The 15,843-nt window shown below is 43.5% G+C and overlaps 1 protein-coding gene and 1 long non-coding RNA gene across 2 annotated transcripts in view; both read left to right on the forward strand.

Moving 5' to 3' along the window:
• The window catches only part of LOC124721958, a 150,745-nt gene extending 143,123 nt beyond the window's left edge, over positions 1-7,622 (forward strand). The window contains exon 3 of the long non-coding RNA XR_007006413.1: positions 7,528-7,622. This is a non-coding gene — a long non-coding RNA (uncharacterized LOC124721958). The remainder of the gene's footprint in view (positions 1-7,527) is intronic.
• Positions 7,623-7,654: 32 nt separating this feature from the next.
• Positions 7,655-15,843, forward strand: part of LOC124722416 (serine proteinase stubble) — a gene marked incomplete at its 5' end in the record, with an annotated part of 281,318 nt that continues 273,129 nt past the window's right edge. Inside the window, one exon of the mRNA XM_047247582.1 lies at positions 7,655-7,776. Coding sequence (XP_047103538.1) covers positions 7,655-7,776 — 122 coding nt within the window. The remainder of the gene's footprint in view (positions 7,777-15,843) is intronic.

Below are 15,843 nucleotides of genomic sequence, written 5' to 3' on the forward strand. Positions count from 1 at the left end.
CATCGGAACACGAATTTAAAATAATTCCGATGCACGCCCGAAAAATGTTGGACTAATGGGGCTTAGTGTTTGGACCTGCCCGTTACCGCATAGTGAATGAAGCTGCCAGTTTTGTTGGTATATCAACAAGGAATGTCAAACGTATCTGGCCAGCCGGGGTGGCCGAGCGGTTCTAGGCTCTTCAGTCTGGAACCGCGCGACCGCTACGGTCGCAGGTTCGAATCCTGCCTCGGGCATGGATGTGTGTGATGTCCTTAGGTTAGTTAGGTTTAAGTAGTTCTAAGTTTTAGGGGACTCATGACCTCAGCTGTTAAGTCCCATAGTGCTCAGAGCCGTTTTGAGCCAAACGTATCTACAAGAACAGGTGTACAACTCGTAGCCTTGTAGCAAGGTGTATGAACAGTGGTCGTAAAGTGTTCCTTACTAGAGTTGTAAAATTACCGTAGGCTATCGAAGACTATCGTAGAGTTTGGTAGTTTTCCCAGTAGCCTTGGTCAGTTAAGATCCTACCCGGGTTACTTGTACATAGAGTGTGTTCCATACCTATCGGGCGTTATCTCATTTCCATCACTTTGTTTGCGTATGTGACCAATATGTTACAAGATTCCCCTAGAAATCGCAAGCAGTGAACCATCTAGAAACTGAGTGAGAATATATGATCGGCCGCGTAACCTACAGGACATTTTTCTCTACATAGTTAGCCACCTGTCTGTTACTTAAAAATAAACAGTACATATAGCAAAAGTAAAACTGTCAATGTTTAATTCATGTTTTTTTCGAAAATTGTCGATCTGTAGTGTGAAAAATAGGTATGTTGCAGCATATATATATATATATATATATATATATATATATATATATATACTCCTGGAAATGGAAAAAAGAACACATTGACACCGGTGTGTCAGACCCACCATACTTGCTCCGGACACTGCGAGAGGGCTGTACAAGCAATGATCACACGCACTGCACAGCGGACACACCAGGAACCGCGGTGTTGGCCGTCGAATGGCGCTAGCTGCGCAGCATTTGTGCACCGCCGCCGTCAGTGTCAGCCAGTTTGCCGTGGCATACGGAGCTCCATCGCAGTCTTTAACACTGGTAGCATGCCGCGACAGCGTGGGCGTGAACCGTATGTGCAGTTGACGGACTTTGAGCGAGGGCGTATAGTGGGCATGCGGGAGGCCGGGTGGACGTACCGCCGAATTGCTCAACACGTGGGGCGTGAGGTCTCCACAGTACATCGATGTTGTCGCCAGTGGTCGGCGGAAGGTGCACGTGCCCGTCGACCTGGGACCGGAACGCAGCGACGCACGGATGCACGCCAAGACCGTAGGATCCTACGCAGTGCCGTAGGGGACCACACCACCACTTCCCAGCAAATTAGGGACACTTTTGCTCATGGGGTATCGGCGAGGACCATTCGCAACCGTCTCCATGAAGCTGGGCTACGGTCCCGCACACCGTTAGGCCGTCTTCCGCTCACGCCCCAACATCGTGCAGCCCGCCTCCAGTGGTGTCGCGACAGGCGTGAATGGAGGGACGAATGGAGACGTGTCGTCTTCAGCGATGAGAGTCGCTTCTGCCTTGGTGCCAATGATGGTCGTATGCGTGTTTGGTGCCGTGCAGGTGAGCGCCACAATCAGGACTGCATACGACCGAGGCACACAGGGCCAACACCCGGCATCATGGTGTGGGGAGCGATCTCCTACACTGGCCGTACACCACTGGTGATCGTCGAGGGGACACTGAATAGTGCACGGTACATCCAAACCGTCCTCGAACCCATCGTTCTACCATTCCTAGACCGGCAAGGGAACTTGCTGTTCCAACAGGACAATCCACGTCCACATGTATCCCGTGCCACCCAACGTGCTCTAGAAGGTGTAAGTCAACTACCCTGGCCAGCAAGATCTCCGGATCTGTCCCCCATTGAGCATGTTTGGGACTGGATGAAGCGTCGTCTCACGCGGTCTGCACGTCCAGCACGAACGCTGGTCCAACTGAGGCGCCAGGTGGAAATGGCATGGCAAGCCGTTCCACAGGACTACATCCAGCATCTCTACGATCGTCTCCATGGGAGAATAGCAGCTTGCATTGCTGCGAAAGGTGGATATACACTGTACTAGTGCCGACATTGTGCATGCTCTGTTGCCTGTGTCTATGTGCCTGTGGATCTGTCAGTGTGATCATGTGATGTATCTGACCCCAGGAATGTATCAATAAAGTTTCCCCTTCCTGGGACAATGAATTCACGGTGTTCTTATTTCAATTTCCAGGAGTGTATATATATAAAGGCAATCCAAAATTATTAATTTTCATGTAACGCTAGAAAATGCAATTTTCTAAAAAAATGTATAAAAATTTAAAAAAAAACCTAAATAAAAGCGGACCAAACTTCTCTCCAGTACTTCTTCGACTTTATATAAACCAACTTTCGCACTGGTCGGTAATAACAGGAAACTATTGCCTTTGATCATGATGAAGAACGTTCCGTTGAGTACAAAATAACAATAATTATAAAGGTTTTTATGTTTGTGCATGTAAAATGTATTTGCACTAAAAGTAATTCCTTTAGCTACGTAAAAATGCAACTAACTTTTATTACTTGTAAAATGCAATTCATATTTCTAAGGATATAAAATACACAATGGGCTAACACTGAACGATGTGCGGTTCTAATTACGTGCAAAACGGATAAAAAAATAGAGAGAGAAGTCGTCGTCTCAGAGTTTCTCTTTCACACATTCGTTTATGTTTCTTTCCCTACCAATGCTACTAATACTGCCGTAAACCTACCATTTACTACGTCATTTATGTAGTGTACGGAAACTACCAAACCGTAGTTTTGGTAGGGCGCAACTCAATTCCTAACCAACACGGACCGGCGACGAGTGTCACGCCTTGTCAATGACAGTCGGTTAAAAATCCGACGGGAATTACCGCAGTCATGCACTGTGCGGCTGGTCACGGCGGAGGTTAGAGTGCTCCCTCGGGTATGGGTGTGTGTGTTTCTCCTTAGGATAATATAGGTTAAGTAGTGTGTAAGCTTAGGGACTGATGACCTTAGCAGTTAAGTCCCATAAGATTTCATACACATTTGAACATTTGGAATCACCGCTGTCAGTGAATGTAGGTCCATCTCAATCAGTATCCGATGAACATACCGAAGGAAACTGCATGCGATGGATATTTGGATTGAGGTATCCCGCAGAATGCCTCTTCTCATACCGCCACATAAAGCAAGACCAAACAACACATGAAATGTCTAGTAGAGAGAGGCGAGTAGTGTGGACCGACGAGTCGCCAATTTGCCGCTTTTTAAACTACACAAGCCGCCGAGCTACAAATGTGGCATTTAACCACTAGTGCGAAGAGCGTGTAGTTCAGGCCGGAGGTGGTTCTGTAATATTTTGGGAGCGCTTTTCGTACCGTGACTTAGGCCCACTCATTCTGGTTAACATGAACATGAACCGAGATGTTTATTTCAGCATTCTCAGACATGAATTTTTTCGCTTTCTTCTGAATTAATATGATGAGTTTTCTGTGGACACACGTCTTCAAAGATGACTATATCCATCTTCATAGGGCTGCACACACACGTTCCTTGTTTAACGTACGCTGAGGCACAATTCGCACGTTGACTGGTCCGCTAATTCGTCCGATTTTAAACCCATAGAAAATGACTGGAACCATTTAGTACAGCAAGTGAAACGTAGCAGTCAACATCTCCACAATTTAGCAGAGTAAGAATGTAATCGCCAGTGAGTGGTTTCAGCTTCATTGGTATAGCTGAAGAAAATTATGAAGACTGTACGTCGCTCAATTGGGTCCGTTATCCAGATTAGAGGCAGTATTAGCGTGATCTCTCCTTGGGCTCTGAGCACTATGCGACTTAACTTCTAAGGTCATTAGTCGCCTAGAACTTAGAACTAATTAAACCTAACCAACCTTAGGACATCACACACATCCATGCCCGAGGCAGGATTCGAACCTGCGACCGTAGCTGTCGCCCGGTTCCAGACTGTAGCACCTAGAACCGCACGGCCACTCCGGCAGGCTCTCTCCTTGGGGTAACAACAGTAAAAATAACTGTGTGTGCCATCAATGGGTGGGTGCAAGTCTTTCAATTGCACGCTACTGCGGCGACTTGTGTATCCCTAGTCGATCCCAGTTATCCAACCGAGCAAAGGCGACCTGTAGTTTGACGTGGAATGCGAACCAGGTGTTGCTCCTGATGACTCCTCTCACTGCTGCGAAGTGAAGGATAGATAATGGGTAACTGAAAATTTCCGTATAACAACAGGGATTGCACCCGGTGACCTAAAAAAACTTAAGAACGCCTTTGGGAATCGAACAAAGGTTCTCTAATCTGCATTCATATGCCTTTTTCTTTTATTGTTCGGGCCTCCCATCATCTGTCTCTCTCCAAAAGTGCCTTACGTGACTAGCTTCCCACGTTATATTCTTTAACGTTGTATTTCTTCACTCTGTTCTTTTTTACCGTAATTTTTGAAATTATATTTCTGTATGTTTAAATGGAACCTTCGGGATTAGGATATTCTTTCTGTTCCAGTAAAGAATATCAACACTCAAACAGCGTTGTCGGCCGTCGTTGAATTCCAACTTGTATTCCTTGCCAATTCAGACCAAGAGAGATGATTAAAAACTTTTGTAATCGCTCAGCGTATCACATCTGTCACATGATCCAATGTTACTGTTGCAGATAAGATTGAAAGTCCTATACGTCTGGAGTGGCTGTAGTTATCGAGTAGCGCATGAAATGAGTCACATACCAAGTATACGACTGGCGTTTGGTTCTCGGGAACTTGCGTCAGTCTGGGTGGAAAAGAACTGTCCGCTGGTCCCGGCCGAGGTTCGATTCCTCCCTCGGGCATGGGTGTGTGTCTTTGTCCTTAGGATAATTTAGGTTAAGTAGTGTGTAAGCTTAGGGACTGATGACCTTATCAGTTGAGTCCCATAGGATTTCACAAACGTTTTTATTTTTTTTATTTTAAAGAACGTCAACTCTTTGGTGGTAGGCCTCGTTTTGATAATTAAAGCCAATTTCTTTCCTACCACGACAAAACTGCGTTATGTGCACAACAAAGAAAGAGTGGAAATGGAAAACGTTCTAAATTCCATTTTTCAGTTCTGTTGTGTTCTGCGTACTCTGTTTCATGTTCCTAGACTGGATTCAGGTAGTCTTACAAACATGCGTTAGTAGATGGGGCATGGTCTTTGTGCCAAGCTGTGCTTCCCTCTAGAGTTCCAAAATTTAAAAGATAAGAGAAATGGTTTTTGTTGATTACAGTTTCATTAGTTAAAAACATGTTGCTATACATCTGTGCTTGTATTATCACGAATAAGACGCAACACCTCAGTATTAGTGGCACTTGGATTGGACCAAAAACTTTCTTGCTCTTTTCTGCCGAAAACTAAAATCTTTGAGGTTGTGGATCTGTACAAAATACAAGTTCATTCTTGTAAAGAAGAAAACCACAACCAGCTACAGTATACTTACAGAAATAAGGTCGTTACCGGTTGATCTTCAGATGGCTGTTCACGATTAAATTACGCTAGCTGAGTACCCAGCATTCAAAAAAATGGTTCAAATGGCTCTGAGCACTATGGGACTTAACATCTGAGGTCATCAGTCCCCTAGAACTTAGAACTACTTACACCTAACTCACCTAAGGACATCACACACATCCATGCCCGAGACAGGATTCGAACCTGCGACCGTAGCGGTCGCGCGGCTCCAGACTGAAGCGCCTTGAACGTCTCGGCCACACCGGCCGGCTACCCGGCATTTCCCGGGTATTTACTTCAGTCTTCTATTAGTCCATCTCCTCCCCCCTCTCTCTCTTTGCCTATCTCTTTCTACCCCTATGTCCGTCCGTCTTCTCTTCTTTCCTTTCTCTGTCCGTCTCCTCCTCTCCACTCTTTCTGTGCATTTCCCTCAACCAGTCTTTCTGTCCATCTACCCCTCCCCCTACTATCCCCGCGTCATCACGCTCATCCCAACAGGAGACTGTGTTTCCAGATTGTAACTAATATGTGTATCAAATTTGGCTGAAATTGTTCCAGGGGATGAGGATAAGCTTTTACCTGTGACGCTGTCCATGTATGCACATATCAAATATGTGTCACACATAGTTAACATATATCACACCTTTTTATACGCATGTTTCACGTGTATGTCTAGCAAATTTCGCCCTGCGGTTTGATCTTCACGCAACTCAATGTTTATGACGTCATCTCTCATTAACAATGTGTCGTACAAAGATGTGCTTCTGTAAGCATATACTGGAGCAGATGCGAATAGTGTCTCTGAAAAGTGTTGTGAATAGACTTTGAATCATCGAAGTAATAAATTTAAACGTCTTGCATGATGTGGCAGTTTTTCATGCATTTCACTGTATATGACATCACATCTTCTGAACCATGCGTCGTACAAACATACAATTTTTCTTATCGATCAGTGGTATATGTGAATACTGTCTGCAGAATTTGTCGTTAGTATAGTTTGTAGTAAATAAGTAATAAATTGAAACGTCGTGCTTCATTCGGCGGTTTTACTACATAAACAGCTAAAATATATTAAACGATAAACTTTTTTCTTCCATCATTTTATGGGGGTCATCAGCACGAAAAAGTTTCGTAAAGGTTTAAAATTATGTGTAAAGTTTGTTGCAAATCTCCAGGCCCTATCATTCTCAAATACTGGATGACTTAAGTATGGGTATTCGCGCGTCGTGGGTTACACTGCTTTTTCATCCCCACCCCGACGCCTTATGTAGGTAGGTGTTTCATGGCCTACACCAATGATTTCCAGACAGTAAGCGATAATAGCAAGAAGTTTGATTTAATTCGGTACATTGTTTTAGGAGCTGTGGAACATACATACAAACATATGTACCTCCATTTTTATAATATGTTTGGGGTTGTTGGTGTTTACGTTAGTTGCCGAGGAAAAAAAATTCAAGAACTAATTCAATCAACAACAAATGCTGTATGTACAGGAACAGCCGTCTGAAGATGATCCTCTCGGTTTGTAACCTATAATGTCGCTATTTGTGAAAATAAATAGCATTATTTACAGTGCATGGTTCCTGTTTTCTTCTCTGCAAGAACAATTTGTATAACTTTTCTTATTGATACTTAGAACCAGTCAACTTCCCGCTATCGTGATTAGAATGTTTTTAATAAAGTATTTATTTTCTGATTTGTATCATTATTTTTTGCGGCGATCCATTAAGAAGCAAAATTCTGTCGTATCAGATTACCTTCTTAGTCTTTTGGATCCAAATTAGTTATACACAAATAGAGAGAGACATAGTGTTTTTTCATTCTCCTGACAAATGCCGGATTTGGCACGTGGAAAGATTTCGGCTTCCACTCCTGGAATGAATCTACGAGCGCGGACTTTCTGTAGCTAAACCGCCATGCCCGACTACGGAGACTAATTCGTTGTCGCTTTGCTCATCGCGAACCGGTTAGTGAGTGGAGTGTTTTATGCCGCAGGAGCCGCGGGGCCAGCGCAGCGGCGTGCGTCGCGGCGCTGCTGGTGCTGGTGGCGCTGTCTGCGGCGCAGGCGGCGGCCCCGCTGCGAACCCCGGCGTGGCCCGCGCAGCTGTCCGCTCCCAACGTGAGCGCCGAGCGCCGCCTACGCCGCTACGTGCGCTTCCCCGCCGGCCGGTACGGCGCGCGCCCACAGCCCCAGCCTCCACCCTCCGCCTACCTGCCCGAGCACGCGCCCTGGCTGCCACTCAGGTAAGCAATAACCCTCCCGCTGCTACAGACGCGCTCTCTGCATTCGGTGCTGCGCGCAGCTTTGTTGTTGTACTGCTTGCCAAATGATGTGTTATCTCTGCTCAGAGACGGCGGTCCGCCAGCTATGAATTAGTCTTTATCCGATTTCGAGAAAACTATTCGGTGAAAAAATTTGATTTTTGCACTTTATACAGCCTGATACCTTCGCTCAATGAAGGACTTAATTTCTTTCCATTATTTCTCATTGTTACTACGCTGCATCAAATTATGTATACCGTCCCACTAAGAGATTGCAAAGATACACACCTACATCCACATCTACAAACATACTACACAAGCCACCGCAGGCTGCATAGCGGAGGGTACGCTGTACCACTACCAGTCATTTCCTTTCCCCTTCCACTCGCAAATAGACAGGGAAAAACGGCTATGTATATGCCTTCGTACCTAATCTCTCTGATCTTATATTCATGGTCCTTATGCGAAATGAACGTTGACTCAAGGAGAGTCGTTCTGCAGTCAGCCTCAAATGCCGTTTCCTAAATTTTCTTAACATTGCTCCTCGCCGGCGGAAGTGGCCGTGCGGTTCTAGGCGCTGCAGTCTGGACCGCGTGACCGCTACTGTTGCAGGTTCGAATCCTGCCTGGGGCGTGGATGTGTGTGATGTCCTTAGGTTAGTTAGGTTTAACTAGTTCTAAGTTCTAGGGGACTAATGACCACAGAAGTTGAGTCCATAGTGCTCAGAGCCATTTGAACCATTTGAACCATTGCTCCTCAAAAAGAACGTCGCCTTCCCTCCAGTGATTCCCAATTGAATTCCCGAAGTATCCCCATAATACTTTCGTGTTGTTCGGACCTACCTGTAACAAATTAAGCAGCCCACCTCCGAATTGCTCCGCTGTCTCCCTTTCATACCACCTGGTGCAGACCCCAAACACTCGAACAGTATTCAAAAATGGGTCGCGCTAGTGTCCTATATGCGGTCTCCTCTGCAGATGATCCACACTTTCCTAAAATTCTCTCAATAAACCGAAGCCGTCTCTCGTCTTACCTGCTTCAATCCTTACATGCTCATTCCATTTTATATTCCTTTGCAATGTTACGTCTTGATATTTAATCGACTTGATTGTGTCAGGCAGCACACTGCTAATGCTGTGCTCGAACATACAGGTTTGTTCTTCGTACTCATCTGCATTAACTTCTATTTTTCTATTTTTAGAGCTAGCTGCGATTCATCACACCACTAGAAATTTGGTCTAAGTCATCTTGTAGGCGTGCCCATTCCCGTCCCTCCGCGTTGGGCGTCGTGTCGTCATAAAAATCGTCATATTTTATAAATGGGTTGAAAATATCGAACGAGGCTTTTTGCAAATGGTAACATGCAAAGAAGCACGTATGTTGGATACCGGAAACATTTTTATTCACCGATTTATTCACCGAGATATGCAACAAAATCACCCGCAGCAGTGAGAGTGTAGAAATGAACGGGTAAACACGTCATGGCGGCCGTTATAGGCCGCGTTTAAAGACGTCTTCAGCAACCGGGGAGCGGCGGAGCGTGACGAGTTAACTCGCCCACAGCATCTAAAGTGCTAAAGCACCAGCCAGTCACCTGTCTACACCGGGCCTGTCGCAAGCCGGGCGACACTCAGTTCACAACACCTGATACAACAAGCCATATCGAAGACCGCAGGACCTGCTATCAACGTACTGACAGACAGAGACCGCCGTGCATTGCTGAGGGTGTACATAAAATATCACATGAAACCACCAAAAGGAATTACTCGTGAGTTACAAAGTGCTACCAGCTGTGCAGCTGGCACAGTGCCTGTGCGTGGGAAGTTAAAGAGAATGGGGAACAATGGTCGAGCAGCTCATCCTAAGCCACAGGAAATAACGGATTTGGAGTGATGAGTCACACTATTCTCTCTGCCAATTCGATGAAAGGGTTTGTTTGGGTTTGGTGGATACTGGAGAACGTTACTTGCCGTCATGTGTAGTGGCAATATCTGCATCTACGTCACACTCCGCAAGTGTGGCGGAGGGTACTTTCGGTACAACTATTGGTCAGCTGATGGAAGGAATCACACTCCATTACGAAACACTCTCCAAGTACAACTGAAAAACTAGTGTATGTACTGAGAAACCGCAGGTACATGAATGACACACAGGTCATCGAGATATTCTGGTCGTCATCTGACGATGAATCTGATTAATATCAGAATAAGAGAATACCAGAAAGGATATTTATATTTTTTCCCGACATTAAATGGTAATTTCTTTGTTTTGGGCTTTTTCAGTGAAAAATCTTCTTCTTCCTGGCTCTACAGCCCTTGATGGTGCTTGGCTAGCTCTAGGACATCATTCCATTCGTCCCTGTCCATTTTTAAAAATCTTCTTGTATGTCATCCAGGTATCGAAGTCTTGGTCTTCCCGTGCTTCTTCGTCCTACTGGGTTTTGCAACAGTGCTGTTTTTGTAGGGTTCTCATGTTCCGCGAGGAAAATATGGTCGACTCATTTCAGGCGGTTTACTTTCATGAACTTTACAATTTCAAGTTCTTTATATAATCCGTTAAGTCCAAAATTATAACGTAAGCGCCATGCTATATCTTCATTGGTTGCCGCATTGATTTTGCGTAACACATCTCGTTCAAAACATCCTATTACCTCTTCTCATTGTTGTGTCAGTGTCAAGGTTTCTGAGTCATGTGTTAATACTGGACTTATTAAAGTTTTATACAGCAGACACTTTGTCCTTCTGGACAGATTTCTGGACTTAAGTTGTGGGGCCAGCCCATAATAGCATTTCTTAGCTAGGTGGTTGCGCCGCTTTATTTCCATACTAACATCATTCTGTGATGTTACCAGAGTTCCTAGATAGACAAATTCATTAACAAATTCTATTTGCGCCTGGTCAATTTCTAACATTGTATTTAATTCTGGTCGTATTATTCGCAAGTATTTGCTTTTGTTGATGTTCACTTCCAGTCCCATTTCTTCTGCTGCTATCATCAGCGTCTCTTTAGCGGCTAGTTCTATTCTTTCTATAATATCCGCATCATCTGCATAGGTCAGAGGCTACACCATTCTAGCGTATATTGTGCCTGTTGTGCTTATTTGAGCTGTCCTTATTACCCTCTCTGGTGCTATTTTAGAAAGATACATGATAGCGCATCCCCTTGCCTCAGTCTACAGCTAATTTCAAAATTTGGTGTTAACTTTCCTTGTATCCGCACTTTACATACTATTTTTTCCATGGTCAAACTTACGAGATGTCTTGAATGTTGTGGTAGGCCTAATTCATTCATGGCTTCAATAAACTTATTCTTTTTTATGGTATCATACGTAGCTTTAAAATCAACGAATATCTTATGTGTTTCTATATTGTATTCCCATGTTTTTTTAAACATTTGACTCAAGGTGGATATTTAGTCAACGGTTGACTTCCCAGATCTAAATCCTGCCTGATATCTCCCAACTGCTTTTTCTGCAAAAGATTTTACACATGGAGTAAAAAGGGAGGAGAAAATTATATGTTTCACTAACTGCGACATAATCGCGTGTACAAACAGTGATCCAATACTGTAAAATGCTTTTTTATTCTAGTCTCTGATCACAAATGAATTCTTTAGACGATGACCGGTTTCAGTCTGTAATGACCATCTTCAGATCTAAAATATATAAATATATACATCTAGTGAGCAGTGTGTCTTTTAACATAAAACAGCAATATGTACCACAATATATTGTCATACTCCAGGGAAATGTACAGATAAAAAATTGTATATCGTACCTTTTTACAACATGTCCTAAAGTGATATGGCCATAATGGCATCATCAAAACATATAAATATAATCAGCATAGCATCGTCACACAGATTTAAAATATGGTGTGAATAGGCCACATCATCCAGACAGTGATTATTGCCAACTAGCTATTGAGGTACAGTAGCATCCAGCCGGCCGATGTGGCCGTGCGGCTCTAGGCGCTTCAGTCTGGAACCGCGTGACCGCTACGGTCGCAGGTTCGAATCCTGCCTCGGGCATGGATGTGTGTGATGTCCTTAAGTTAGTTAGGTTTAATTAGTTCTAAGTTCTAGGCGACTGATGACCTCAGAAGTTAAGTCGCATAGTGCTCAGAGCCATTTGAAAAAATAAGTAGCATACAGGAGCCTGTTTGCCTACACTCTCCCTAGATGTCGCTACTGTGGGCTTGCTTATATGTAGGCATCATTTTCGCAAAAACATAATCTGATAAAAGCACATTAGATAAAATGTAAAGTGCTTCACAAATTTTCATGTACAACAATTTTTTGTGAAGAAGGTCACACCGTTTTCCCGCCATGTCTCTTAGAATGATATGATGTTAGACGTTCTGCAGACTACTTCCCACCTTTCTTTTCATAGCTTCACCTACAGAATCGAATGCGGATTTTTGGTTCCATTTCCCACTTCACTTATCATCGCCGAAAACCCACTGCAAACTAAAGAAAATTCTGAGCCATCGTCTTTACGATTCTTGAATGGTGCTTGCCCACACTGTCGTATCTACGGCCAGTGTTCGTGACTCTCTGCTACTTTTTAGTGCGTGTTATAAAATTATAAATATGATCATGTCTCTTGGTTAGTAGTTAAAATGAAATATGATCTGAACAAATTTTTTAAAACAGCATGCGGTACACCACAGCGTATTCTAACAGCATTTGAGACACTCACTTGACAGTTTGTAGATACACTTCTACGAATTTGCAAGAATTACTTGACACAACGAAATACATCCTATTAACCCAGACCTGAAAAGTTTGAAAAGAAATCTTCTGGCAGATTGCATTGCATTGAGAAGTGTAGTTTGGTATTCGAATAGATAAAGATTCTAGGTTAGATTACCGGTCAATCCTAGATTTTTGTTACGTGTCAATCATTGCTACTATCACCTCTGGTATGAGTTATACCGTGGTTCATATTCCACGGGAAACTGTAGGTTCACTATATCGGGAATGGCAAATTAGTTTATATGTAAGAGGTAGGCGTGGCCATACTGCCATTAAGTGAAAAATATCATGAAAGTACTGTGTTGCTCAAATTAACTTCCGTGTTGATAAATTCCTATTCCTTTTTTCCCTTACTCATTAACGTAATTCATTCTGCATTGCTCTGATTCTGTGACAAGAAGGTAAGTCACAGCTTCAAATCCTAACATCTCATTACACTTCTATTGATGTTGCTATAGCTCTGCAACCCGCGAGATATACACTGGTGAGTAAAACTTCAGGACGAAAGTAACTTTCGCATGGTGTGTCACTGCCAAGTACCATAGCTCCATGAAACTTGGACCATACGTGGAAAGACCTGTTACAGTATAATACTGAAGATAATTGAAAGCAATATGCAATAATACGAACAGAAATGACACTTTCATTCAAAGACAATAATTACACTGAATTCACCTCGATTTATGATGGTCACCTGAACATTACAAAAGGTGTGACATGGTTCTTAATAAGATGTGTGATTACCGCAAACTGCTGTGCATGCTCTACAATGTACTCCCACGCAGGTCAAAAAGTTGGCAAGAAGTTCGTTCCAAGAGCTTCTACACCTGCGCAGTCCGATGCGGTTGAGCATTTCCATCCATAAAAACGAAGTCAAGACCGAATTCATCACTGAAAAGGCGCACATTGAGAAGGGGTATAGTGTCACAATAACGTTGATCTGGCTATCAGTACGACCAGAAAATGTTATCACTCCACACTATAACACCTGGACCACCAATACGACAATTTCCGATAATTTTTCTGAGCGCATAAGTGTTTTCACCTCTCCCCATATGAGGGTACATCCAGACTCACTAATCAGACTAAATACGCTCTCATCCGAGAAGAGCAGACGACTCCACTCCTCGTTCGTCCAGTCCCTATGTTCCTGACACCTTCACAAACAGTGCTGCCGATGTGCGAGTGTCAACGGAAGGCAACATACCCATCGTCGGACGAAGAGGCCTCTCCCACGCAGTGGACGTGCCACTGTGGAGCGTGAGATTGTGTGCCCTTTAGTCGTGTAAAATGTGGTAGCATTGCACCCGCAGTTTATCATGGGTCCCTTCTTTCCTACTTCGAACAAATGTGCGACTTTTCAGACGTCCAGGCTTCATCTTCATCGCATCGAGCTGCTTTCGCGAATGAATTTTTCCACTGCATGGACTGACCGTCATGGTCTCTGGATAATAATCCTGTTGAGCATGTCTGGGAAACATCACGGAGGCGAATTTAGGTTCGTCAGTGTATCTTCCAGACTACTGCATGACTTTTTCTCATGAACAGGATTGACTACCAACACAGCTTTTTAATCATGTCATAGAGAACATGAAACGTTGCTGCCAAGTGCGTATGGCAACTAGAAATAGCCAATTTCACTGCTGACCTTTGTCAAAAAATTACCCAGCTCATTATTTTATTTTAAATGTTCATCTTCTTTTTCATATCTATTCTAATTACATGTTTTAGACTCTTCTGTACATCTTGATGTTGAACTTTTCATTGCTCCCTGACCTGTCCGAGATCCTACTCTGGAAATATGCTGTCATGTTCTGATTGTATTTAACTATAATCCAATAGCTCAGTTGCTGATGGACACTCATGTCATTTCTGTGTACAATTTCGACTAGGGTTGACAAAGTACCCAATCTCACACACAACCTTCGCTTTTGTTGTGAAACAGTTTCTGATACAAAGGAAGTTAGGCCTGAGTTTAACGATCCATCGTCGTAGGGGTTATTGGAAATTTCAATCAAGTTCTGATTGAACAAGGATGCGGAAGAATGTTGCCACAAATAATTTAAGGAGACCAAGAGATGCCAAAATCCTATTATCTGGAGGGGAATTTGAAACCATTTACTCGTCAGAATTTACAGTATTTGTCTAAATTTGCCGGCCGGCGTGGCCGAGCGGTTCTAGGCGCTACAGTCTGGAACCGCGTGACAGCTACGGTCGCAGGTTCGAATCCTGCATCGGGCATGGATGTGTGTTATGTCCTTAGGTTGGTTAGGTTTAAGTAGTTCTAAGTTCTAGCGGACTGATGACCTCAGAAGTTAGGTCCCATAGTGCTCAGAGCCATTTGAACCATTTTTTGTCTAAATTTATTAACTGAAGAGTTGTTAGAGTCATATAGTGAACAGTAAATTATGTGTAGATAGTCGACCTTTAATAGGGCTACTACGAGTGAAAGCTACGTGCTGCAGCATTTAACTATTCCATCCTACGCTATTCTGTGGTCAAGAGTAACCAAGTTCACAATTAGGATGACTGACACACAATGTGAGCAGCGAAACAGCTGGGAAGCAGAAGCTGAGATACTCACTCATGGGAACATACCATGGTGTCCATTAATTCAGCACAGCAACGAGCCTACTGTTCTGATCACAAGACGTGCCTTTGCAATGAGAGATTCCAGCCTCCGTTAATTCTCAGGTCTGTTGTTATTACTATCACGAATGTTAAAGATTGAACGCCTCCAATAGTACGGACTAGAGTTGCGCTATACCAAAAGGATGGTTCAGTAGTTTTGGTAAACAACATAAACTGTATATAACTATAGAATTGGTGAATTGGGTGGGAAAGAGACATAAATGAATGTGTAAGAGAAAAACTGGGAGCCGACAACTTCTCTTTGTTTTTGTTCATTGTGTTTTTCATATCCTTACGGAATATAAATTGCATTTTATGAGTAATAAAAATTTGTTGATCGCGTAACTTCTGCTCGCTTTGTAGACGATTTACCACTTCCTGATTTTAAGGGAATCTAGTAAGACACTGATTGCGTACGTAAAGAAAGCGATCATTATGAGGGAACGCCCAATAGAAATGAAAAACACCCAACTCACAGGTAAAGCGGAAACGACCGTAACTGACCAAAGCTACCAGCAAAACTACCGTAGTCTACGCTTACTTGCGGTAGTCTGCCGTAGCTTTCTGTAGTTTCAGAACTCTAGTAACGACCAATGGTGCTGATGCAGTTGACGAGACATTGACCACGTAGTCGTATTAGCTGGGTACGAATGCTCCTCCAGC

Source organism: Schistocerca piceifrons, chromosome X (genome assembly GCF_021461385.2).
Source record: "Schistocerca piceifrons isolate TAMUIC-IGC-003096 chromosome X, iqSchPice1.1, whole genome shotgun sequence".
NCBI lineage: Eukaryota > Metazoa > Arthropoda > Insecta > Orthoptera > Acrididae > Schistocerca > Schistocerca piceifrons.